Below are 26597 nucleotides of genomic sequence, written 5' to 3' on the forward strand. Positions count from 1 at the left end.
GGAAAAAATTAACCCAGAATTTTAGGCAGTGTTTCATAAAGCTTTTATTTTGTTTCTACTTTGATGGGAAGGGCCTCTTTCTTACTTTTATAAGGTAGCAAGATATAAATTGAATACCTTTAACAATAGTCGGTTGCAACCAGGATTCTGTAGCATTAGAAGGTTTTCTCTGTGAATTTTCATTTGATCTGCCTTTTCTCAAACTCTGAATCCATCACTGGTGTGGTGCTGACTTGAGTGGCTTTGTTCTAACATACAAAGCCTGAATAAAAAGCAAATACATTCAGAAATATATAAATTGGAACTCAGTTCATAGAATAATATATTTCCTCCTTTGAAAGAAAAATGCAGCTTTCTGGAATTATAGCCCTCAAAGAGTTTTATTGACATGTTAATTTCTGAACGTCATTTAGATAAATCACTGAGTCTTGCCGGTCCCATCATACGATTTGTGATGCTTTCCAGTGTGTCTGCGCCCAGAAATCAATGACTGCCTTGTGCTTATCAACATATGCCATTCTTCATCTATGACAGACAGAGCATGGGAAATAGATTGTTGTTAATTTTTAATAAGATTCGCAAATAACATCCCTTTGGGGGTACAGAAAAGAGTATAGCTGTGCAGAGACTTTAAGATACATTAAAAACTCACATCAAATATACATCAAGACACAGTATTAAGGTCCTCACAGGTCTAGTCAAAACAGCCATCTACAAGAGCATCAGTTTGCCCAAAATATCTCAGGGAGAGTACGCCCGTCACGTACATCTCACCATCTGTGACTTTCCATTAACTGCGATGGCATGACCTCTTTGGTAAGTGTACCTCCACAGGCCTGCTGTCTGCTTTCCCAGCATGACTGGAAGGTTGCAGTTGTGAACAAATGCTCCTACTTCTTCATTCTGTGATGCCTTATGACTTAGTGCACCCTTAGTGACTTACAGTCTCATTTTTATAAAGCTATTTATGAGAAATAGGAACTGTGTGATGGCAAGGTGTAACAGGAAGTGAAAGTGAAAGTTGCTCAGTCAGACTCTTTGTGACCCCGTGGACCATAGAGTCCATGGAATTCTCCAGGCCAGAATACTGGAGTGGGTAGCCTTTCCCTCCTCCAAGGGATCTTTCCAGCCCAGGGTCTGAACCCAAGTCTCCCACATTGCAGGTGGTTCTTTACCAGCTGAGCCACAAGGGAAACTCAAGAATACTAGAGTGGGTAGCCTATCCCTTATTCAGCAGATCTTCCTGACCCAGGAATGGAACCGGGGTCTCCTGCATTGCAGGAAGATTCTTTACCAACTGAGCTATGAGGGAATCCCAGGTATAACAGAGAACTATCACAAATGCTCACATTGAGAAACAAAATCTTACTGCCTAGTGATGTTGTTGTCGTTGTTTAGCCTCTACATCATGTCCAACCCCATGGAATGTGACTGCCTGGTGATACTGGTTTTCGTTAATGATGCTGTCTAAGACTTGACATTCATCTTGCATTCATGCCAGGTAACGTTTCCCTCATCAACTCTCTTCTCCTTAATATTGATGTTACTCAGACTTCATTGTCTTATCCATTGCTTTTTGGTCTTCACATACTGCTCATCAGTTACCTGATTCAGTGTGATGTCTTTATCTTTTACCTGTATGCTCTTGCCTTCAGCTTTAGCCTCTTCCCTGTGATTCAGTCACAGAAGTCTAAATATGGGCTGTACACTTGCATTTGACAGGACCCATTATCTCTGCTCTCTCTTCTCTTGCTTTCCTGGTGGGTGCTCTGATCCTCTCCAGGAGCACCGAAGTCATTTTTGACTCATTTCTCTCTTATATACCTGCCCTTCAACCCTTCATCAGGTGATACCAATTATATCTTCAGATGTTTCTAGAATGTGCACCCTTTCTGTTCCACTGTATACCTACTTCTACTAACCAAGTAGAGGCTTTTATCATCTCTTCCTATACAATCTCAGTGGCTTCCTGTTTTCTTTTACTCCAGTCATGCTCCAACTCCATAATCAATCCCTCTCACAACTGAAGTGATGTCCTTACAGTGTACACCTTAGCACATCACTCCAGCCCTCAAGACATTTACAAACTCTCCATTGACTGTGGGATGCAGTGTAAGTTCCTTAGTACATACATGCTCAGTCGCTTAGTCATGTTCAACTCTTTGTGACCCCCATGGACTGTAACCTGCCAGGAAATTCCATGGACTGTAGCCCACCAGGCTCCTCTGTCCATGGAATTTTCCAGGCAAGAACAGTGGAGTGAGTTGCCATCTCCTCCTCCAGAGGATCTTCCTGACCCAGAGATTGAACCCAAGCCTTTTGTGTCTCCTGCATAGGCAGGCAGATTCTTTACCAGTACCCCATCTGGTTAGAGTGGCATGTAAATAATTATATGTCTTGATCCAATCTTGCTCTACATGGAATTTCTTTTCACTTTTAAGCTCATATTTCATACTCTAATTAACAAGCTTTATACTCCTTTAACATTTTGTGTGTTCATTTGCTCTGATCCATTTAAGAAGGATGTCCATCTTTCTTTTCTTGGCTACTACGTACTCATCTTTCAAGGTATTATTTTCTTCTTGGAGTCATGCATTAACCCAAGGTTGGAATAAGTGGTCCTCCATGCTCACAAAATATCAAGTATACATCTGTATTATCCTTAGTGCTTATGACAATATCCTATGTGTCATCTTACCCTAATATAAGCTTCTTAGGAGCTACCTGCTTATTTTATTCTTTGACTTCATTCTTCTAGCCAAGTGACTAGCATAGCGCCTGACAACTGTTAAGACCTCATTGTTTCCTGATGTGAACTAAGAGGTATTTTGAACATCATTATGGACGCATGAATCAAGACTTAAATTCTGAGGTTTTTCATAATTATATGCCATTATTCAATTTTCAAAGTGTTTAGTGAATTTATTTCTGATACTTTTTAGGGTAAGGATACTGAAGAAGGGTAAAGTATGGTTCTTAATCTGAAGGAACGTACTAGTGCAACCAGTATACCAGGGGTATAAGATATTTCATAATCTTTATTTAATTGCATATATTGCATGTTTCACAAAATTCACATGTATATTTTGTGAATTTGTATACATTAATATCATGTATAATGTATACATTCAGAAGATAGGTATGATTATTAATTGTATACCAGGCATTAGGACAGGCACTGAGAATTTTACAGCTATAAGACATGAACCTTACCTCGAAGAGTTTAGTATAGTTTGGGATTAAACTGAGGAGCGATCACAGATTCATAAGGCAGTGTGATGAGGGTTTTATGTGCACCAGGAACATGCATGAATCAAAGAGTGCACTTGCCCTTGATTTGAGGGGTTCACTCGAGAACTAGTATAGTGAATGGTGTATGCAGTTCAGGGGGGATCAGAAAGAACTAAGGAAGGAAGGGGTGACTATATGTTGAGAAGTGGGTAAAGATCTCATGCATGACATGGAAACTGAGTTGGACGTTAAAGGATTGGTTAGGTGGTGACTATGATCTGACTCATCAGACACCATTAAAATTACTCAGCATAAATAGGGTATAATTGTAATCAAATAGCAATATATATTTTTCTTTCCTCTCTTCTTTTGAGAAGGGAAAAACCCAAGTAATTTCTTGTTATGCTATGCCTATTATATGGTTATTTCCTTTCACCCACAGTCAAGTTTCATAAATGAAACTCATCTATAAAAATCATGCATGATATTTTAAGAATAGTTGAAACAATATTTCAAAGTTCATTATGGGGAAATACTGTAACCTGCCTCTGGCAAATTTTGTGCAGCAATCCATCTTATATATGAGAATTTCAGGAAGAGGTTATCTTTATGATCCTTTAACAATAGGTGGGATAGGATGGGGAAATAAAGAAAACACCCAACACATCAGCAATGGAAGCTCAGCACCTACTTGTATTTCTACTTCTTGGTTAGACTTTTCCTGGGTTGTGGTTTTTTAGAACTTTGTAAAACATCACATCAGAAAATCTCAAAGAATCATAAGGCATGAGTTCATTTTCCATCTGATCAGTGAAAACAACATTTTAACCATGAAACTTACAAAGCATTGAGGATCTCGTTTCAAGAATTTCAAAATCGGTCCCTAAAGCATTAATCCAAATATTAAAATGTTAAATGGTCCTTTTACTCATTTGACAAGTTTTTAAACCAAAACTCAAGATAACACTTTCCTCAGAAACCTTCTTCAAGTAATGTGTATTGTAACACTCAACAAATGCCTCCTGGTGAAGTGTTCCCAAATGACCAGTAGATTATTGCATTACACACTGAAGATCACAGTGGCTGCCAATGGTCGGATACATTAACCTCAAGGCAAGGCTCATGCTACTCTTTTTTCTTCCAGCTTTATTGAGATATAATTGACCTACAGCACTGTGTAATTTTAAGATATATACAGCATAATTACTAGACTTACATACATCATGAAATTATTATCACAATAAGTTGCTAAATATCCAGCATCTCATATAGATTCAAGAACTAATGTTTGGGAACGCATGTACACCTGTGGTGGATTCATGTCAATGTATGGCAAAACCAATACAATATTGTAAAGTAAAATAAAGTAAAAATAAAAATTGAAAAAAAACCTAAAGGAATAGAAAAAAATTTCCTTATGATTAAAAACTCTTAGGATTTACTCTCTTAACCACTTTCCTATATTAACACCCAGCAGTATTAATCATATGGTACATTACATCACTAGTACTTATTTATTTTATAACTGGAGGTTTGTACCATTTACCTGCTTTCATTCAATTCCCCCTCCTCCCTACTTCCCACAGGTGGAAACCACAAATCAGATCTCGTTTTTTGTCAGTTTGTTTATTTGTTTATGAAATCCACTTGAACTACATCCCTATGTTAGCTTATGTTACACAACATAGTGGTTCAATATTTCTATGCATTTTAAAGTGATCGTCATGATGTCTAATTACCACTTGTCAACATATAAAGATATTATATTAATTAAATATAACTACTGACTATAATCCCCACACTGTACATTTCATATATATGGCTCTTTTATTTAACAACCTGAAGTTTGTATCTCTTTATCTCCCTCCTCTATTTCTTTTCTTCTCTTACTCCCTGCCCTTCTAATAAATATCTGTTTGCTCTCTGCATCTATAATTCTATTTTTGTTTTGTTATCTTTCTTCATATTTTTGTTTTTAGATTCCACATATAAGTGAAATCACACAGGGTTTATTTTTCTCTGTCTGACTTATTTTACTTAGCCTAACAGGTCCATCCATGTTGTATCGCAAATGACAAGATTTCATTCTTTTTCATGGCTGAATAGTGTTCCATTATACACACCATATCTTTATCCATTCACCTACTGATAGGCACTTAGATTGTTTCCATATCTTGGCTATTGTGAATGATGCTGCAGTGAATATTTGGGATGCATAGATCTTTTTGGATTAGTGCTTTTGTTTTCTTTGTATAAATATCCAGGAATAGGATTGCTAAATTATATGGTACTGTTATTTTTTAACTTTCTGAGGAATCTCTATATGTTTTACATAACAGTGGTACCAAATTTACATTTCCACCAACAGTTCATGAAGGTTCTCTTTCTTTTCTCCATACTTTCACCAACACTTTTTATTTGATAATAGCCATTCTTACAGATGTGAAGTGATGTCTCATTGTGGTTTTGATTTACGCATCTCTGATAATTAATGATGTTGAACATCTTTTCATGTGCCTGTTGGCCATCTGTTTGTCTTCTTTGGAAAAATGTCTGTTCAGGTCCTCTGCCCATTTTTAAATCCAATTTTTTAATTTATTTTGAGTTGTATGAATTCTTTGTATATTTTAGATATTAACCACTTATTGGATCTACTTTTTATGCAAGGTGATTCCCTGCTTTGAAATGTTCTTCTCTTCCGAGAACAAAGTGACATTTTGTTGATCCATGTCTTCTTGCTTATTTGATCTCCCAGTAACAAGAAACACACATATTTATGAAATAGCTGGCAAAGGCAAATGATGTGTTTGTGGTGATAGGACAGAGAGAAACAAACTGGCAAGCACAGACAGTGAGTAGGGCATCAGAAAATCAAATCCTGATTCACCAAAAGCGAGATCAGCATTTTGGTACATTTTATAGACATGGAATTTCACTCTTTTTAATAAAACAGGAATGGTGAAATTATGGAAGAAATACAGTTTGCTATTGAGCATTTCCATCCCCCAAATAAACATTCTCAGTTATTTGCTCTAAATTTTGAAAAAGTCTTTGGCCTCTTTTAGCCAAACACACATAACTATGATTGCATGCCTGCCAAGTCGCTTCAGTCATGTCTGACTCTTTGCAACCCTATGGGCTGTAGCCCACCAGGCTCCTCTGTCCATGGGATTCTCCAGGCAAGAATACTGAAGTGGGTTGCCGTGTCCTCCTCCCGGGAATCTTCCCTTCCCAGAGATCGAATCCAGGTTTCTCCAGTCTTCTGCATTGGCAGAAGACACTAGCGCCACCTAGGAAGCCCACTACGATTGCTGCTACTGCTGCTAAGTGGCTTCATTCGTGTCTGACTATGTGCGACCCCATAGATGGCAGCCCACCGGGCTCCCCCGTCCCTGGGATTCTCCAGGCAAGAACACTGGAGTGGGTTGCCATTTATAGCTAATTTTTAGAAGCCATTTCAGGCCTACTAAGTAAGCAGAAGGTAATGATTAACTGAGTTCACTTTTACATGCTTGTTCAGTGTATTTAGAGTTGTTGAGGACAATTCAAGAAGAGAAACAGATCCTGATTCAGCTGCCGAATACGGAGTGACCTGTGCCTGATTTCATGCTAGTACTTATGTAACAATGCACTGCTGATGATATGAACTAGTGGCAAACCACGGTGATTGCACTGAGCTGTGCCTTATATGTTGCGCTTTTGTAAAACAGCATTTGGATAGAGGCAAAGACTTTTGCTTTAGTAGAAGTTATAATCACTAACATCATCATTATTATATTTTCTACCAAGTTATAATGCCTATTATGACAGATACATATGTATATATATTTACATATATATACATATATGTATAGTGCTTCTGCTTTATAAGACATCTTTAAGATACCTGCTTTATAAGATAGAAGACAAAGATCATGTTCTCACTCTGACAGAATGATTGATTAAACTAACTTCTTCCTAACCCTTCTGTTAAAAAATGCCTGCTGCTGCTGCTGCTAAGTCTCTTCAGTCGTGTCCAACTCTGTGCGACCCCATAGACGGCAGCCCACCAGGCTCCCCCATCCCTGGGATGCTCCAGGCAAGAACACTGGAGTGGGTTGCCATTTCTTTCTCCAATGTATGAAGGTGAAAAGAGAAAGTGAAGTTGCTCAGTCATGTCTGACTCTTAGCGACCCCACGGATTGCAGCCTACCAGGCTCCTCCACCCATGGGATTTTCCAGGCAAGAGTCCTGGAGTGGGGTGCCATTGCCTTCTTCGAGAAAATGCCTAGAAGTAATGAAAAAATTGTGACAAATAAATTTAAGTACTGCCAAATTTAAAATTAAGAAAGAAGAATCCCCAAAGAACAAAACTCAATGGGGAAATGGAAGTCAAGGTACTAAGCACAACTTGACACTGGGAAAGAAGTTTAGAATGATGGTGGATATGGTGCTATGGAGTAAGAGGGAGATTAGGAGTGTTATTATATTCTGCAGTTGGGCTTTAATTCGCAATATAGACAAATAATAAACCTTGAGTAAGACAATGAGTTGAAAAGTGAGAGATTACATGTATTTGGAACCACTGAAGGACTGTCATAAATATACAATGTAAAGATTCTGACTTATGCTTCTTGTTTGATCCAGGTGTTACACTACTCTCACAGATACTATTAACAGTGAAAAAAGATGCAAAAGAAGTTGAACTTACAGCACTGAAGAAAAGATAAAACTAGGTATATTGTGGAGGAGAGGTGACATTTTGAAGGGAATGGCATAGACAGCGTAAACTACTCATTTTTGTGGCAGTTAGCAAAGAGGGCATCGTGAACTCCATTAAGAAACATGCAGTTCTTCTGGAACAAAGAACTAGTGAGTGGAGTTTGCTGCTATAAAATTACAGTAGAAAAACAGATACAATCTAAAGAACTGAGAGAAAAAACATATGAGCAGAACTTCAGGGAAAGTGAAAGTTGCTCAGTCATACCCAGCTCTTTGCGACCCCATCGACTAAACAGTCCGTGGAATTGTCCAGGCCAGAATAATGGAGAGGGTAGCCGTTCCCTTCTCCAGGGGACCTTCCCAACCCAGGGATCGAACCCAGGTCTCTGGTCTTGCAGGAGGATTCTTTATCAGGTGGATTCTCTATCAGGGAAATGATCAAAATCAAAATAATGTAATTGGAATCGCAGAAAGAGAAAACGGGTGCAGAAAATGTATATTAAGAAATAATGGCAAAATTTTTCCTATCTGTGGGCAAAATTATAAATTTATAGATTCAAGAAATATTATAAACTAAAACAAACAAAAAAACCTTTGCCAAGACTCATCACTGCTGAAATTCAAAAGTAAAGAAAATAATCTTGAAAGCAAGAAAAAAACACCCCACGTTACTTAGATTAACCATGAGCAGTTTTTTGTACACCAATTAAACATCAGTAAAGCAGGATAAATGGTATGTATCTGGGTAAAGGACTATATTTTTTTAAGATCTTTAAAACATATATTACTGTTAAAAGCAAAAATTATCATGTTTATAATGGATTTCAATGTATACAAAAGTAATATATATGATAATTAGAAGGGCAGGTCCAAGGAACCTATTTGGGTATAAATCTTCTTTACTTAAAATAGCAGCAGAATAATAACTCTAAGTAGGTTGTTAATGGAAGGTATGTGCATTTTACTACCTAGAGTAACTATTGAAGAAATGATACAAAATGAGTTAGCCAGTGCTGCGATTCATGGGGTCGCAAAGAGTCGGACACGACTGAGCGACTGAACTGAACTGAAGTGAAAAGGCCGGTGCTGTTGTTAAGTTGCTAAGTCATGTCCAGCACTTTGTGACACTATGGACTGTAGCCCGCCAGACTCCTCTGTTCATGAGATTTCCCAGACAAGAATACTGGAGTGGGTTGCCGTTTCCTTCTCCAGGGGATCTTGTTGACCCAGGGATTAAACCCATGTCTCCTGCATTGTGGATTATTTAACGCTGAGCCACCAGGGAAACTCTAAAAGACCAATAGGTAAATTCAAAAGGAGTTTAAATTTTAAAAATTTAAGTAGACTATTAAAAATAGTTCAGTAATCCAAAAGGAAGAAGGGAAGGAGGCTTCAGTTCAGTTCAGTTCAGTTGCTCAGTTGTGTCCGAATCTTTGTGACCTCATGAATCACAGTACACCAGGCCTCCCTGTCCATCAACAACTGCCGGAGTCCACTCAAACCCATATCCATTGAGTTGGTGATACCATCCAAACATCTCATCCTCTGTCGTCCCCTTCTCTTCCTGCCCTCAATCTTTCCCAGCATCAGGGTCTTTTCAAATAAGTCAGCTCTTCGCATCAGGTGTCCAAAGTATTGGAGTTTCAGCTTCAACATCAGTCCTTCCAATGAACACTGAGGACTGATCTCCTTTAGGATGAACTATTGGATCTCCTTGCAGTCCAAGAGACTCTCAAGTCTTCTCCAACACCACAGTTCAAAAGCATCAATTCTTCAGCACTCAGCTTTCTTTATAGTCCAACTCTCACATCCATACATGACCACTGGAAAAACCATAGCATTGACTAGACAGACCTTTGTTGACAATGTAATGTCTCTACTTTTTAACATGCTGTCTAGGTTGGTCATAACTTTCCTTCCAAGGAGTAAATGTCTTTTAATTTCATCGCTACAGTCACCATATGCAGTGATATTGGAGCCCAGAAAACTAAAGTCAGCCACTGTTTCCACTGTTTCCCCATCTATTTGCCATGAAGTGATGGGATCAGATGCCATGATCTTAGTTTTCTGAATGTTGAGCTTTTAAGCCAACTTTTGGTGGCTCAGAGGTTAAAGCGTCTGCCTCCAACAGACAGGTTTGATCCTTGGGTCAGGAAGACCCCCAGAAGAAGGAAATGGTAACCCATTCCAGTATTCTTGCCTGGAGAATCCCATAGATGGAGAAGCCTCGTAGGCTATAGTCCATGGGGTTGCAGAGTCAGACATGACTGAGCGACTTTACTTTCACTTTCTTTCACTTTCATCAAGAGGCTCTTTACTTCTTCTTCACTTTCTGCCATAAGGGTGGTATCATCTGCATATCTGAGGTTATTGATATTTCTCCCAGCAATCTTGATTCCAGCTTGTGCTTCATCCAGCCCAGTGTTTCTCATGATATACTCTGCATAGAAGTTAAATAAGCAGAGTGACAGTATATAGCCTTGACATACTCCTTTCCCAATTAGAAACCAGTCTGTTGTTCCATGTCCAGTTCTAACTGTTGCCTCCTGACCTGCATACAGGTTTCTCAAGAGGCAGGTCAGGTGGTCTGGTATGCCCATCTCTTTCAGAATTTTCCACAGTTTATTGTGATCCACACAGTCAAAGGCTTTGGCATAATCAATAAAGCAGAAATAGATGCTTTTCTGGAGCTCTCTTGCTTTTTTGATGATCCAGCGGATGTAGGCAATTTGATCTCTGCTTCCTCTTCCTTTTCTAAAACCACCTCTGAGGTAAGGAGCAACAGCTGTGCTTTGCTGGAGTAGCCGTGAAAAGATACCCCACGTCCAAGGTAAGAGAAACACAAGTAAGATGGTAGGCACTGATAGAGGGCATCAGAGGGCAGACAGACTGAAACCACAATCACGGACAACAGGCAAATCTGATCACATGGATCACAGCCTTGTCTAACTCAAGGAAACTAAGCCATGCCCTGTGGGGCCACCCAAGATGGGTGGGTCATGGTGGAGAATCTGACAGAATGTGGTCCACTGGAGAAGGGAATGGCAAACCACTTCAGTATTCTTGCCTTGAGAACCCCATGAACAGTATGAAAAGGCAAAAAAGATAAGACTCCCCTATCTTCATCCCCTGAAAGATGAACTCCCCAGGTCGGTAGGTGCCTAATATGCTATTGGAGATCAGTGGAGAAATAACTCCAGAAAGAATGAAGGGATGAAGCCAAAGCAAAAGCAACACTCAGTTGTGGATGAGACTGTTGATAGAAGCAAGGTTTGATGCTGTCAAGAGCAATATTGCATAGGTACCTAGAATGTTAGGTCCACGAATCAAGGCATATTGGAACTGGTCAAACAGGAGATGACAAGAGTGAACATCAACATTCTAGGAATCAGCAAACTAAGATGGACTGGACTGGGTGAATTTAACTCAGATGACCATTATATCTACCACTCTGGGCAGGAATCCCTTAGAAGAAATGGAGTAGCCATCATGGTCAACAAAAGAGTTCAAAATGCAGTACTTGGATGCAATCTCAAAAACGACAGAACGATCTCTGTTCATTTCCAAAGCAAACCATTCAATATCATGGTAATCCAAGACTATGCCCCAACCAGTAATGCTGAAGAAGCTGAAGTCAAACAGTTCTATGAAAACCTACAAGACCTTCTAGAACTAACACCCCCCAAAAATATCTTTTTCGTTATAGGGGACTGGAATGCAAAAGTAGGAAGTCAAGAAACACTTGGAGTAACAGGCAAATTTGGCCATGGAGTACAAATGAAGCAGGGCAAAGACTAATAGAGTTCTGCCAAGAGAACGTGTTGGTAATAACAAACACCCTCTTCCAACAACACAAGAGAAGACTCTACACATGGACATCACCAGATGGTGAACACCGAAATCAGATTGATTATATTTTTTGCAGCCAAAGATGGAGAAGCTCTATACAGTCAGCATAAACAAGACCGGGAGCTGACTGTGGCTCAGATCATGAACTTCTTATTGCCAAATTCAGACTGGAATTGAAGAAAGTGGAGAAAACCACCAGACCATTCAGGTATGACCTAAATCAAATCCCTTATGACTATCCAGTGGAAGTGAGAAATAGATTTAAGGGACTAGATCTGATAGACAAAGTGCCTGATGAACTATGGACGGAGGGAATGGCAAACCACTTCAGTATTTTTGCCTTGAGAATCCCATGAACAGTATGAAAAGGCAAAAAAGATAGGACTCCCCTATCTTCATCCCCTGAAAGATGAACTCCCCAGGTCAGTAGGTGCCCAAAATGCTATTGGAGATCAGTGGAGAAATAACTCCACTGTGTGACATTGTACAGGAGACAGGAATCAAGACCATCCCCAAGAAAAGAAGTGCAAAAAAGCAAAATGGCTGTCTGAAGAGGCCTTACAAATAGCTGTGAAATGAAGGGAAGTGAAAAGCAAAGGGGAAAAGGAAAGGTATACCTATTTGAATGCAGAGTTCCAAAGAATAGCAAGGAGAGATAAGAAAGCCTTCCTCAGTGATTAGTGCAAAGAAATAGAGGAAAACAATAAAATGAAAAGACTAGAGATCTCTTCAAGAAAATTAGAACACCAAGGGAACAGTTCATGCAAAGATGGGCTCTATAAGGACAAATGGTAGGGACCTATTAGAAGTAGAAGATATTAAGAAGAGGTGGCAAGAATACACAGAAGAACTGTATAAAAAAGATCTTCAAGACCCAGATAATCACAAGGGTGTGATTACTCACCTAGAGCCAGACATCCTGGAATGTGAAGTCAAGTGGGCCTTAGGAAGCATCACTACGAACAAAGCTAGTGGAGGTGATGGAAAGAGGCTTCAGTTCAGCTCAGTTCAGTTGCTCAGTCATGTCCGACTCTTTGCCACCCCATGAATCGCAGCATACCAGGCCTCCCTGTCCATCACCAACTCCTGGAGTTCACTCAGACTCACGTCCATCGAGTCAGTGATGCCATCCAGCCATCTCATCCTCTGTTGTCCCCTTCTCCTCCTGCCCCCAATCCCTCTCAGCATCAGAGTCTTTTCCAATGAGTCAACTCTTCGCATGAGGTGGCCAAAGTACTGGAGTTTGATCTCCTTGCAGTCCAAGGGACTCTCAAGAGTCTTCTCCAACACCACAGTTCCAAAAGCATCAATTCTTCGGTGCTCAGCTTTCTTCACAGTCCAACTCTCACATCCATACATAACCACTGGAAAAACCATAGCCTTGACTAGACGGACCTTTGTTGGCAAAGTAATGTCTCTGCTTTTCAATATGCTATCTAGGTTGGTTGGGACAAACAAAAAATGAATAATAAAATGGTTGTGCTAACTACCAAGAAAAGATGTTTTAAAAATCAGACACTATTTAATAGGTATTGATTGGGCAAAATAATTGCTAAATATGATGCTTATGTATGGGTATAGCAAAACTATGGCTATAGCAAAATTGATTCTCATACGTTGCTATTGTGAATGCAAATTACTATCAACACTACATAGTGATAGCCTATACGTGAGTAATTTAACTTTTATGTGTGTGCCTTAGACAAGCTGTTGTAAACACGCTTGAAAAACATATGCAAAGATTTATTGAAACATTTTTAAACTTATTTTTAATAGAGGGGAAAATGCAAAAAATTGAGCTTTATAGAATTTAATTCTGACAAAATATTCACTATAATCCCACAGAATATGGTTCTGACAAAACATGATCCACTGGAGAAGGTAATGGCAAATCACTTCAGTATTCTTGCCTCAAGAACTCCATGAACAGTATAGAATGTAATGCCAGTTAACTAACATTAAAATCTAAACAATGCTGCCTATTGTTTATGGATATTACAGTAAGTTTAAAGCTCTGATTAGGAACTACAAAATCATGAGTGTCATCACATGTGAGCAGGAAGGTAATAAGCGTGAGAAGGTAGTTATACTGTTCAGATTTTAAAAAGAAACCAGAAGCAAAAATAATATTTTTAAATAGAAAGGAAATACACAATTACTTATAGCTCCTATTTATACAATTCACTTTACAGGTCTTTTTACCCCATAATACTTTTTGTTATGGTAATTTCAGAGTCAGGTGATTGAGTTATCCAGGGATAGTGAAAAAAGGAACAAATACTGTCCATTCATCTCCTGCTTTATTCATCATTCTTAGGAAAGGCAGTAGTCTGGATGGAATGTACACATTCTGATTCTTCCTAATTTGCTGGAGGTTGAGGTAGGACTCATAATCTGTGATGTCCCATTCCTGACACCTGGCTTTGACACTTTAGAATTTCCTTTTTTACTGGGGCAGCAGCTTCACTAGTGCTAGTACTGCATGGCTATGTTAGAAATATTATAACTTTCAATCTCCTATACGTGTTTCCAAATATTTTGCAGGTTAAGGGAGTATCATTTCTTCCTCTCTAAGCAGCTCACAATAATTGAGGAAGAACTCGAAAACTGAGAAGTCAAAATGGAATGTCATAGTGCAATGCTATGCAACAATTAAAAATAATCACGTGGTAATATGCTCCCAGAATATTATTAGGGGGAAAAACAGTATCCAAATCCATAGTTTGATGCTACTGACATAGAAATTTTGTTAAAGTTAGTAATAATTATAAACACATGGATGCATAGACTCATATTTCCCCAGGGTGGGAGTGGAAGGGAACTCTATGTACCAAAATGTTACCTCTGTTTATCACCACTTAATGAACTCCATGACTACACCTTTTTCTTTCTTTCTGTATTGTCTATTGTACAATGGATGCTTTTACTTTCATAATTTAGAATGTTCAACTCTAAAGACAATTAATTTAAACTTTATTTAAATCTAAATGAATTTCAGAAATTTGGTAAATTTCAGAAATACGGCGTCTGTTTTTGCCCACTTCCTACAAATAGTATGTTAAAGTTAGAGTGCTATCTAATTATGGCTAATTCAAAGAAAAATTTAGTTTTATTTCCACGTTTGTTACTAAGGGCTTCCCAGGTGGCACCAGCAGAAAAGAATCCACCTGCCAGTGCAAGAGACACAAGAGCTGCAAGTTCAAACCCTGGGTCAGGAAGATCCTCTAGAGGAGAAGGAACTGGCACCCATCCCAGCATTCTTTTTTGGAGAATCCCATGGACAGAGGAGCCGGGCAGGGTACAGTCATGGGGTCGCAAAGAATCAGACACAGCTTAGCGCCTGACCACAGCACTTCTGTTATTGAATTTGGTTTTGAAAGGAGTATACTTTTCAATCTTTGTGATTATCAATTTAGAACAGATCAAATATAAAATTTGATTTAAGCTCTGTAGTTAAAATCTAGGCTAGATTCTTTACTTTCTTTTCTAAAGCACAGTACTTCTAAGATCAGAGGATACAGATGACTTCTTTCAAGAGAGGTTATTTATATTTTTCTCCTTTTGTATTAACCATGAAGTAGTATTTGGATGAGCCTTGTCATATGGACTTGAATGAAAAAGATATTTTATTAAAATGTAAAGTGAGGTTACCTTCCGTTCTATCCCAAACAACAAAAAATCAAAATTAAGCTACTCTAAGAAACAGGACATTTGCAAAATCTTTATTCTCCAGCATTTGGATAGTATTTAGCTCAAGTATTTTGATACCATTTGCCAAGGAAGAAACTGAGAACACAAAAATGCTTGCTAGGGTATTTTTCTCTTTCTTTTTCTGCTTAGATTTCTCATCCATAATACATTGGATTGATTCTTTTGTTGGTAGTTTAATATAAGGGTAGTTCACAAATTTTTTTCTCTAAGTCTCTTAGGATAAATAAAGTATCAACACATGCATTTCTAATTAATGCACTAATTAATTTCTAATTAATGCATTTCTAATTAGAAATGCACCCACATTTCTAATTAATAAGATGTTTATTTTACACTAATAGCATGAAATAAAGAGTGGAATTTCATATGATTATGTCCATTGGGTAGTTGCCATCTCTTGAGTTTTTGTTATTTGCAGAGTTATATTACTGTAATTTGAAATCAATGCAACTAGAATTAATTTAAAAATTCTTATGGAGAAATTGTCATTTAGTTTAATTTTGCATTTTTCTTACTGTATTTCTCTTTACATACATAGTATATTTAAAGCCATGCTGGAAAATTTTTTTGACACAGTGTGGTTTTCCAGGTTCGTTAAGCTGTCTATGGAATTAGAGCCTTTTGCTGGTCCCTCCTCCTGGAAAGTTCTTTAACCAGGTATCTGTTTGATAACTCTTTCACCAACTTCAAATCTCTAATCTTTGCTCAGCTTCACATGTGGCTTATCTTGAATATCCTATTAATTTGGTAAATTCCTTGTACTCATTTTGACCCCACCCTCACTCTCCTAATTTCCCATACTTCCATGTATTTTTCCTTTCCCCAAAGTACTTATCAACTTTCACCATATTATATAATTTATTTCTTTCTTATATTTACTGTTAAATGTGTAATTCTTCCTCCTAGAATGCAAGCATCTTGAGGACAGGAATCTTTGTCTTTGGGGCTTAATAATACATCCTAAGAACTAAAAACACCTCCTGGATCATCATAGGTACTCAGTGTCTGTTTTCTTTAAATTATTTGAGGTCAAATAAGGTATCAACGAAATATCAGCAGATTATTTCACTATTTAGGGAATGAATGCAATGTAGCCTATCCCACTGTAACTTGACTTCAAATACTGTTTCCTAGTATATTCTCTGAGCAACGATGCTAGTGTTGTCCTGGCACATTTGGATTCTGTTGAATAAGTCAAAATCATGGCCATGGACAGATGACTGACTGCTTAATTATTTGAGGACATGAATGATCATATTACAGTCAGTTTTACTAAGCTTTCCTCTAATTATCCTCTCCATGTGTGGAGGTGTAGGTTTTTTACAAAGGAACATCTTAATCTAAAAATGCTTCTCCACACTAAATCTTAGACTGATAAATTACCATCTTCTCTTCTATAGGCATACAGCTGCAAGAATGAGGGGAATAAGGAACTATAAGACAGAGAGAACCATGGCTTTTCATTTCTAAGAGTGAGCAATCAGTAAGAAAGGCATGGAGGCCCATGTTTGGGAGATATTCTTTCACATCATCTTACAGTTATGGTAGAAAATGATTAACAGGAATGGAGTCAGATTAAATGATTTAACCAAGCCATAGCTACATTCTTTGAATCTTCTTAGTGTCTTGGGCTTTTGGGTGAATGAATTGTTCCAAAATGGCCTCATTCAAGGAAATCTTAAAGAATGATCAAACAATGCAAAAAATGTATTTGACTGGCCCCAAGTAGCTGGTCTAAGCTGACACTGGGGGTTCTCACATCTGTGTGCTGCTCAGGATGATGGATGGGGTAAGTGCATCCTGATTAGTGTCTTGGGATGGACAGAGAGCTAATGCAGAGAGTCAGCAGTTTACAAATCTATTACCGACATCTTGGCTGAATCTGACCTTTGCAGTGCCAGAGTAGATGACTACTAGCTAGCTCCCAGTAAAGCTTATACTTCATCTTGAATAAAATTTTAATGATGAACCAAGAGCAGAATCTATCAGTACTTATAGCCTTTCTACTATGATTTTTTTGTATTATACTGGAGTGGGTAGCCATTCCCTCCTCCAGGGGAATCTTCCCAACCCAGGGATCAAACTCAGGTCTCATGCATTGCAGGCTGATTCTTTACCAGCTGAGCCACAAGGGAAGCCCGTATTATACTAAGACAGCTATAGAAGACTATATACCTTATTTTGGGTATCTAATTTTTTTCTTAGAATACATATTGCTGTCTTTATGTATTTGTATGTGTGTGTGTGTGTATCAAACACTTGAAATAGCTAAAACTCAAAAAAATCTAGAGCTCTGTTAAGTTGTAAAATTTAATTGTCATTAATCCTCTTGATGAAGTCTGTTTCTTGAGATGTTCCCAACTCAGGGATCAAACCCAAGTCTCCTGTATTACAAGCAGATTCTTTACCATCTGAGCCACCATGGAAACCCCTTGAAAATACTATATTTTCCATTTCAGTCTTGAAGTTAATTCTTACCATTAATCAGGGAATCAGTACAACAGAGTTGGTAAAGCCTAGTATTAGGGTCACCAGTCCTGAATTTTAATCCCAGCCATATCACTTACTAGCTGGATGTACGGGCAAATTACTAGCCTTACTGAGTTTTAGTTTCCTTCTTTCCTCAAAAAGGAAACTAACATCTCCCAGAGCTCTTGTAAGAGTGTGAAAAAATATATTTTGTAAATTTTAGTCATTTCGTCTTCACTCCTGGTGCCCTTTCTATCTCGCTGTTTTCTTCCCTGTGTGCTTACACAGAAGGGTAGATTGTTCTGCTTTTTCATAGTTGGAAAACTATTTTTAAAAATTAATGGTGAAGCCACTCATCTGAATGTACCTTTGCCCCGAAATTTCTACTTCCTTCTCTTGGATTCTGAGCCGTTCTACTCTGAATGCAGCTTAATTCACCTCCAGTCCTTCAATTTGTATAAATAAATTATTACTCTTCTTTTCCCCTCTCATCTATAGATATCTCTCAGGCAAAGGAAACAAACTTTGTGACTGACAAAATGGCTATAAAGCATGGGGCAGGGTAAACACATTACAGGTCTCAATAACACGTGGTCACTGTCACTTGTTGCTCCTGTACACACTCAGAAGTTCCTTGCACTCATTTCACTATTTCATGCCTCTTTTCCCGGCTCACACAATCCCACAACCTCTCTCTTCATATTGAACAGTTAGAACTTATTTATCCAGCGAGACTCGGCTTATTTATTGCTTTCCACTAATAGTTTCTTGCCCGCTACACATCCCTGCCCCCACTTCCACCCTTCAAGGAGAGATCATCTCTCTCCTGCTCTACTTTACTGTCAGCATACTTCTTACAGGTTCTTCTAAGCGTGGGTGCTGTCTGTCTTTGTTCACTAGATGCTGACCTTAGAGTCCACTGCCACAGCATTGCCTCATCCATTTGTAGACAATCTCCTATGGGTGTTTCTCGCTACAGAGCTTTACTGCCAGATATAGGATTAGTGTCTTCTGCTCTGGCCCTGATCTAATTCTAATCAGTCGACTACAACTGTTACTATTTACACTGATTATATGTGAAGTAGTATATTGTAGAGGTTTGGTAACAAATTATCTGATTGTACATCCTAACTGTACCAATTTGTTTTTTGGTTGGTTACCTACTACTTGAGTTTGGGCAAGGTGCTTCTCTGATGTTTGTCTAAGTGTGCTCAGTCATGTCTGATTCTTTGCAAGGCCATGTACTGTAGGCCATCAGGCTCCTCTGTCTATGGAATTTTCTAGGCAAGAATACTGGAGTAGGTTGCCATTTCCTACTCCAGGGGATCTTCCCAACCCAGGGGTCAAACCCACGTCTCCTGCATTGAAAGGTGGGTTCTTTACCACTGAGCCACCAGCAAAGCCCTACCATCTCTAAATTGAGATAATGATAATACCTCGTTGCAGGGATATTGTAAAGTTTAAGTGGGAAATCCATATGCTTAGAATGCAGCCTGGCACACAGAAGCGCTAATCAAGGTTAACGCTCATATTTAAATAATAATCATAATCTAAATAATTTAAAGAAGAAACTTTTACAGTCAGTAGATCCAATTTCTTTTAAGTGTCCTAGGGAAAGATGGCCAGTATGAATGGTTTCCATCCATTTATAGACATGTTAATGTGGAGGTTCATAGTGGTTATATTCAGTTTGAGGGCATGTTCTGAAAGGCTTCTTTCCCGTATAAATTCTTCCTGACTCTCACTTCACAGGAAACAGAGATGGTGCATTTTCTGGTGAAAAGATTTCCCATGAGAGTAATTTTCTGTTTCTCTTTCAAAATGTAAATGATTTCCTTTAGGACACAATTCTGTAATCCAGTATTATTAATAATTTGCCTGGCTCTCTCATAGTAATTTCCATACTTCTTTAAACTGGAGCTAGTTTTCTGAAACTGGGTGTAGTTTACTAACAGAGGCTCTTCTCTAAAATACCAAATTGCCTTCACTGGTGTTAGATCGCCGAGTCAAGGGAAAGCAGCAAATCTGTCTCAAAGAATTAAGGGGTTGGCTTTTCATTGATTGGCTGATTTACTTATTACAGTCTGACTTCACATGTCATGGGATCAATCTCTTGAAAGTATATTAGGTCAACTTACCAAGGAATATGAAATTTTTTCTCCTTTATCTTTTTCAAGTGAATTAATAATTACTGTCCAGTCACCAAAATTACATCTCACTTGAGGTTATTTTTACTGTACTGAACTATTCTTGTGGTATATCTTGAATTAGAAACTGGAAATTTTGCTGTGAAGGGAATTTTCATGCACAGTTTAATAATTCAGCTACCTCCACCCCTGGGCAAAATAAATAGCTAGCTGAATGCTTGTTGGCAAAGTCACAGCGAATTATATTATTTGAAACTCTAAATATCCCCCAAATAAATGTTGAAATTATCTGTGGGAAAGCAAGGGGTTTGGGGCATTACAGTACTATTGCTTCCTTGCCGAATGTGCATTTTCTTCTTGGAGATCTATGGAGTTTGGTAATTTTTTTTATTAGGAATAATAGAAGTGCACCCATTGTGCTCGGGCTGCAATTACTCCTCCTGACTCTCAGCCCTTCAGCAATTCTAGGACCTGATGTTAGATGAGAAGAGTTACTCCTCTGATTTTTAAACATAGATAAGTAAGTTATCTCAAATATCTAGTAAGAATTCCAAAGAGTTGGGATAACTGTGACTATTGAATTTTATCAACTAGTTGCTTTTAATTAATTTATTTTTGATCATTTGTTTTGTGTGAGGCACTGTTAGAGTCAGTTGGCATACATCAGTGAATACAATTGTCAAAGATAACTGCCATTGTAGAGGTTGGATTCCATTGTGGGAAGGGGGTGGGGTTAAGGAAAGAGATATTGAATGATAGACCATTCCATGCCATTAGTACTTCTTCTGGTATGTTAGAAACCGATATATGCTATGGGAAAGGAGACTGGGGAAAAGTGAATCCGGAGTAAGGAAAGAGGTTGTAGCCTAGAGAGGTTTGGGGTGAAATGGTTTTGCCACAGAAATGGTATGTAACACACCCATGTGGGGAAGTGATGGAGTGGGGAGAGTAAAGCTGCACAGAGCTCGATTTTCAGCACAGAAGTCCTGACAAGTTATCAAAAATACATTTCATTCTCCACCTTTTTGCAACTAGTGGAGTGCAGTTCCTGGCCTTGTCTCTCAGTGCTAGAGATGAAATAAATTATAAAGGAAATGAAACTGCCCAGGCTCAGATCCTGTGACATCCTCTCTAATTGAAACTCTTGTAGGTAGCATGTTTCCCATTAGTTGTCCCAGTCCACAGAGGATGGAGAAAGAAAGCATTGAAGAGATACGCAGTTCAATTCAACAAGCACTTATTCATACATCTTATTTACCCAGAATGACTTTATTCAATTTCAGTGATACAAAGATGCAGACGTTCTTAAGGCCCCTCAGCTGTGTTGTAAGATGAACCACAGATGAATGAATATAAAAGAAAAATATGTGATGTTGCTAAGCAAAGGTTGTATATACATTCACACGTGGAAGAGAAATACTGTAATCTGGAGTGAGCCCAGGGCTTTCTGGAAAAATGAGATCAAGGTTAGACCTTTGCAAGCTTGAGTGTGGTAGTGAAGCAAGTGGGAGTAACCCGGGAAGGGCCACAGTATCCCAAGACACAGAGGTAGAAAAGTCAGAGCTCCTGGGTTAATTAAGGGAGAGAAATCTGGCCAAGCGACTTCATGACCAGGAGTAATGAGCCCCTGGACTAATAGAAGGATTTCCACACTCAGTGTCCCCAATGAGGGGGATCAACACCTATATTAGACAGACGGCTACAGCCTTCCTAGGGACTCAGACTTGGACAGGAGGAGCCTAGTTACAGGGGTGATTCCATTACATTTTACCTTAGTAAAGTGGAGACAAAGGATAATATCTCCAAAATACAAAAAGATGTCTTCCTCTCTTCTGTTACATGGATATGTCCTACTAGTCTCTAAGTATGGCCTAACTTAGGCCACTACGGTGGTCACAGGCTTTGAGCTTGAAAAACAGGGACCCCGCTGAAGACACGGGAGAAGGGGATCGTGTTAGAAAGAAGGCACCCCCAGGATGCGTGTTCACTGCTTATACTCAGCAGGCTGCCTCATGACCTCTCCCCCTGGCAACACCTGCACTCTGTTCCCATGGGCAGCCTGGAGAGGTTGGCACTCGGAGGCCCAGAGAACGTCAGCTCCCATCCATGAGCTATGTCCACGTGTAAACCAAGATTTGGGAAAGGGACAGAGTGAGGTGGGGGGCTGACACTTTTTTAGGCCGTCTCCTCTGGTTCCTCAAGTCGGGCCCTCATCTGGTCCCACTCCCAGGTTTTGAACAGATACTGGATCCCTGATGACAGTCTCAACATGCTTCCCCCACACCCCCGCGCCGTGGAGCCTGCTTCCCTCGCAGCAGCCGCTAAGACCCGGAGGAGTGGAATTCCACTTTGAAACTCTGTGCGTGCGGCGCGAGGGCCAGCACCGGGCATGCTCAGTCGCCGCGGCGCGGTGGGGCTGCTGCTCGTACAGCTCTGGCCCCGGGCTCCAGGGCTGGCTCCCCCCAGCTCCTCCCCCCGCCGCCCCCCCGCGGCTGCGGAGCTTCCAGAAGGCCGAGCTGTAGCGGCTCCCCGCGATCTCGGCCCCCGCCCAGCGCCGCCCGGCTTGCGGCCGCCTCCCACTCCTCTTCCTCCCCTCCTCTCTTAAGGTGGAGAAGCTGGTGCTTGCTTCTGTTCGCGCCACACACCGCTCTGCCAGCCCCAGCCCAGGACCTGCGAATGCCTCCCGGAGACCAGAGGACTCTCGGCGGGGGCTCTTTCCAACACCACTTTGCCTGAAGTGGGGTCGTGGCGGAGTTGCTCCTCCGCCACTCAATGCAAAGCACTATGCGGAGAGCGGTCGGCTTCCCTGTGCTGTGCCTGCTTCTTAGTCTTCACGCTGCAGGTAAGGGGTTGCCCGGCAGAGCTGTGGATGCGCCGGGAGACTGCACATGCTCCAGGACTCTAGGGAAAGCTGGCTTCGCGAGGAAACCCTTAGCAAGGCAAAGCAGGACAGTGCTGACACGGTAGGGGCGAGGGAGTCCTGCACCTGTTGGAAGACAGAGGCCGAAAACTTAAGCTAGAATCAGCCCGTGATTTTTCCTGACCTCGTATAAACATTTTCAATGCGAATACAGGTTTGCTTCCTCCACCCCTCCCCTCCATCTAGACTCCCAGATTTTGTTTCTAAGCTCCGCACTTGACTGCCCGTTTTTCAGGAGGCTGACAAGACTCCCTACTGGATGTAATATTTTCTACTGCAGCGGCTACTTCCGTAAGGTCTCTCGGTTTAGCGAGAGCTCACGGGGATCCATTGGCTGTAACCTGATGGACCGCATCTCTGCCCCAAAGATCGAAATACACGGTTCCCATTAACGATGCCACTCCAGGCTCCTTTGGCCCCAGCTCTTGTCAGTCGAATTTTCTAAACCAATAAGACGGACGAAAGCTTTAAAATAGGACTCTCTCGTCTCTTTCAGCATCATGGTCAGGTTCCGAGGGCACCAGACAGAAAACCAATCACAGTTTCAAAGCTGACAACCGCAGGGTAGGCACTGTCCCTAGGACGGGTTTGATGAGGTATAGAAAGAAATGACAGTGAGACTGATTCCCGGATATAAATATAGTTGATATCAGAACCAGTATCAGGTTTCGTTTGGAAGCAAACCTTGGGAAGTACCTGGGGAATTGTACATAAAATGTCGCTATAGACCCTGCTTTTTGGATACATGCAGCCTCGATCTGATACAGGGACTTGCTGGACTGAATCCTTTATCATTTTTACACACACATGAACCAAAATAAAATATGGTAGAGAGATTTTGGGAGCCCTACTGCGACAGCAGTTGTCCGTGCAGTATCCCTGTAGCAATCAAAGAACAGATATTTTCCCCGAGTTTGCCTGTCATCCAATCACACGTATTCATTCATTTTTCCAAGCAATATTTTATTGAGTATATACTACAGTCCAGAGATAGTGCATAAAGATAATGGATATAAAATTGCAATTTGGGGGTATCTTTTAAAAAGAGTGTGGGTGAGTCCTTTTCTGTGTAGGCAATTGTGAGAGTGAAAGATGGTACTTCCTTATTTCTAGCTAATGCTATTTTAATGTATTGTGAATCTCTTGAACAAGTAATGTATAGGAACATTCAGGCTATAATTAAGTACCCATGTTAATTGTTATAATTATGATGTTATATTGTGGAATTTTCAGTAGTTCTTTAGCACTTTGAAAACCGGGATGTAGCTATGACATGGTCATTAAATTATTTGCAAACTGTTGTAGTAAATCCTTTTATTACTGCATACAATTCTTTAATGTCAAAATATGAGATGAAAACATACACATTGGGTTGAATTTTATTTACATTATTGTTTAATTATAGCCCTGAGACAAATAGCTATTACCAAAAATATCCTCAGTTCCTATCAAATTTAGGAATGATTTGAACTGACCTATGAAAAATATTAGTGTTGTTATTTTTAAAACTAATATATAACATTTCTAAAGATAACATTTTATGTATCTTGAGTAATTATAACTTAAAAGCTATAAATAACCTTAAAATGAAGCAGGTGGAAAACATTTATAAATTTGTTGTAGATGAACATTTGGGATGAGGAAATAGAGGACTTCTGTTCATCAAAAGAGAAACTTAGAAGTCTGTAGCCCTAGATTATACCTGGAGCTCTGCCAAAGGATGTATTACCAAGACAAACCAATCCAACTCTACTTTGACTTCTTAATTTGAGGGGAAAAAAAAGGAAGATGATTAATCAATTGAATTTAGTCACAAGGCATTGAAGGCTATCTCCAGATTTCAGTTGTAAGATGCCATATAGAAATTAATTACATTCATATTTTTAATGTAGTGCTTTTGATAGGTGTTTTTTCCACAGCAGATTGCAAGTTTAATATTGTGGTTGTCTTGCCAGTTTCATTTTGAATGCATTTTAATTTAAACAGCAATTTGTGGGTCACAAGCTGTCATCAGATTAAAATTCATCACAGTTATCTAAATAGCATTGTTAGGACTTTTCATTAGAACTGAGATGAATCAGCTTTCTTGATCTCAGCTCCTGTAGATTTGGGTAATAAAAAGGTGAGTGAGTGGAAGGACAAAGATCAAGAAGTCAGTGATGGTCTCTACTTGTTGAATGTCTCATTTGGCTTCTCTTACAGAAAGCTCTCCTCTCAGGGGGAAAGTGGGCTTTATAAAGAAGGAGAATGAAGTCTGTGTAGTCAAGCCTCTTTGGCTGAAAAGCTAATTGATCTGTTTTGTTGTGCCCAGGGTAAGCTGGCAGAACTAATGATAGGTTAGACCTCTTTCAGGATGGGAGAAATTGGCTGCCAGGATGTGAGTGCTCTTCATAGCTATACTAAAAACTGTTAACTTCCATAATCATTCTCCTAATGGTAAAGTAACAAACTGTTTTCACCTTGAGTACCCTCTCCAACTGTTTCGTCATGATCGCCTGAGTCACTATGCGAAAAAAAAAAAAAAAAAATTCTGACCAACCCTGAGTTCTGATGACTTAACAGGGAAAAGTATTGCAATCTGTTTGCAATGTCTATGGGAGCAAAAAGAGGAAGAGGGGTACAATGCTGTGTAATTAACATCTCTAGAGAAGATAACTGTAATGAATTACTGAGCATGGAGTTTATCAGAGAACCTGGACTCAACTCTATCCATGGCAGCTGATTTTTGTAGACCTTCTTAACAGAAAAAGTGATAGTTATTCACCCAGCTGCTTACTATACAGGTGAGAAAACTATGATTCAGTAACTAGTAGATATTATTACTTTAAAGTGCCAGTTAACAGTATAGTCAGGGTAAAAACCCCATGTTTCCAGGCCTGTGATTGCACTCTATGTAAAATCCTATACTCTTTGGGAGGCTACCACTGAGATAGTGGTGCCAGATTCTTTTTCCCTAATTGTCCTCATTCCTTACACCTCTGTGAAGCAACATAGCATATCAACTTCACTAGAAAAGACTACTTTAGGAATATCGAGGAAGGCAACTACAAGGTACTCAATGATTCGGATGGTAAAATAATTACGTGGAAGAGCCACAGGTAGCTTATTTCCTTCAGTGTTTCTTCTCTTTCTTTGCCCAAAGAACTATGGGAGATTATATTTATTGATAATATTTTAGTTACAAAGGAGTAAATGTCTTGGGGTATCTTGAAGATTCTCATGGGAAAGCTTTCTTTTTCCTAGTGAATGTCTTGCTAAAAAAACACAAGTTGATTTCAATGCATTACTCTCTCTTCGAGCTCTGGAAATGGTTCTTTCAAATTTCTGTATGGTTCTTACTACCTGCTTTTCTGAATGACACAGAGACTACTTTCAATGTATATTCTGATGATGCCTCTTCATTCTCAGAGAAGTGCCTAGTCTTCTAGTCTTTGAGAAGCGAGAGTTCTGTGATGGAACTAAGAGGATCAGGGAAGTCATTGGCAGAAACACCATACTCAAAAGAAAGGGTAGGAACTTCCCCGGTGGTCCAGTGGTTAAGAATCTGCCTTGCAATACAGTGAACATGG

The 26597-nt window shown here is 39.5% G+C and overlaps 1 protein-coding gene and 1 long non-coding RNA gene across 2 annotated transcripts in view; one reads left to right on the forward strand and one right to left on the reverse strand.

Annotated features, from left to right (window-relative positions):
- Nucleotides 1-21348: 21348 nt before the first annotated feature.
- Nucleotides 21349-26597, reverse strand: part of LOC138437393 (uncharacterized) — a 58779-nt gene continuing 53530 nt past the window's right edge. Inside the window, exon 3 of the long non-coding RNA XR_011255935.1 lies at nt 21349-23094. This is a non-coding gene — a long non-coding RNA (uncharacterized lncRNA). The remainder of the gene's footprint in view (nt 23095-26597) is intronic.
- Nucleotides 22425-26597, forward strand: part of PTPRR (protein tyrosine phosphatase receptor type R) — a 278629-nt gene continuing 274456 nt past the window's right edge. Inside the window, exon 1 of the mRNA XM_069584641.1 lies at nt 22425-22950. Coding sequence (XP_069440742.1) covers nt 22881-22950 — 70 coding nt within the window. The 5' untranslated portion in view covers nt 22425-22880. The remainder of the gene's footprint in view (nt 22951-26597) is intronic.

This window comes from Ovis canadensis, chromosome 3 (assembly GCF_042477335.2).
Source record: "Ovis canadensis isolate MfBH-ARS-UI-01 breed Bighorn chromosome 3, ARS-UI_OviCan_v2, whole genome shotgun sequence".
NCBI classification, from domain to species: domain Eukaryota; kingdom Metazoa; phylum Chordata; class Mammalia; order Artiodactyla; family Bovidae; genus Ovis; species Ovis canadensis.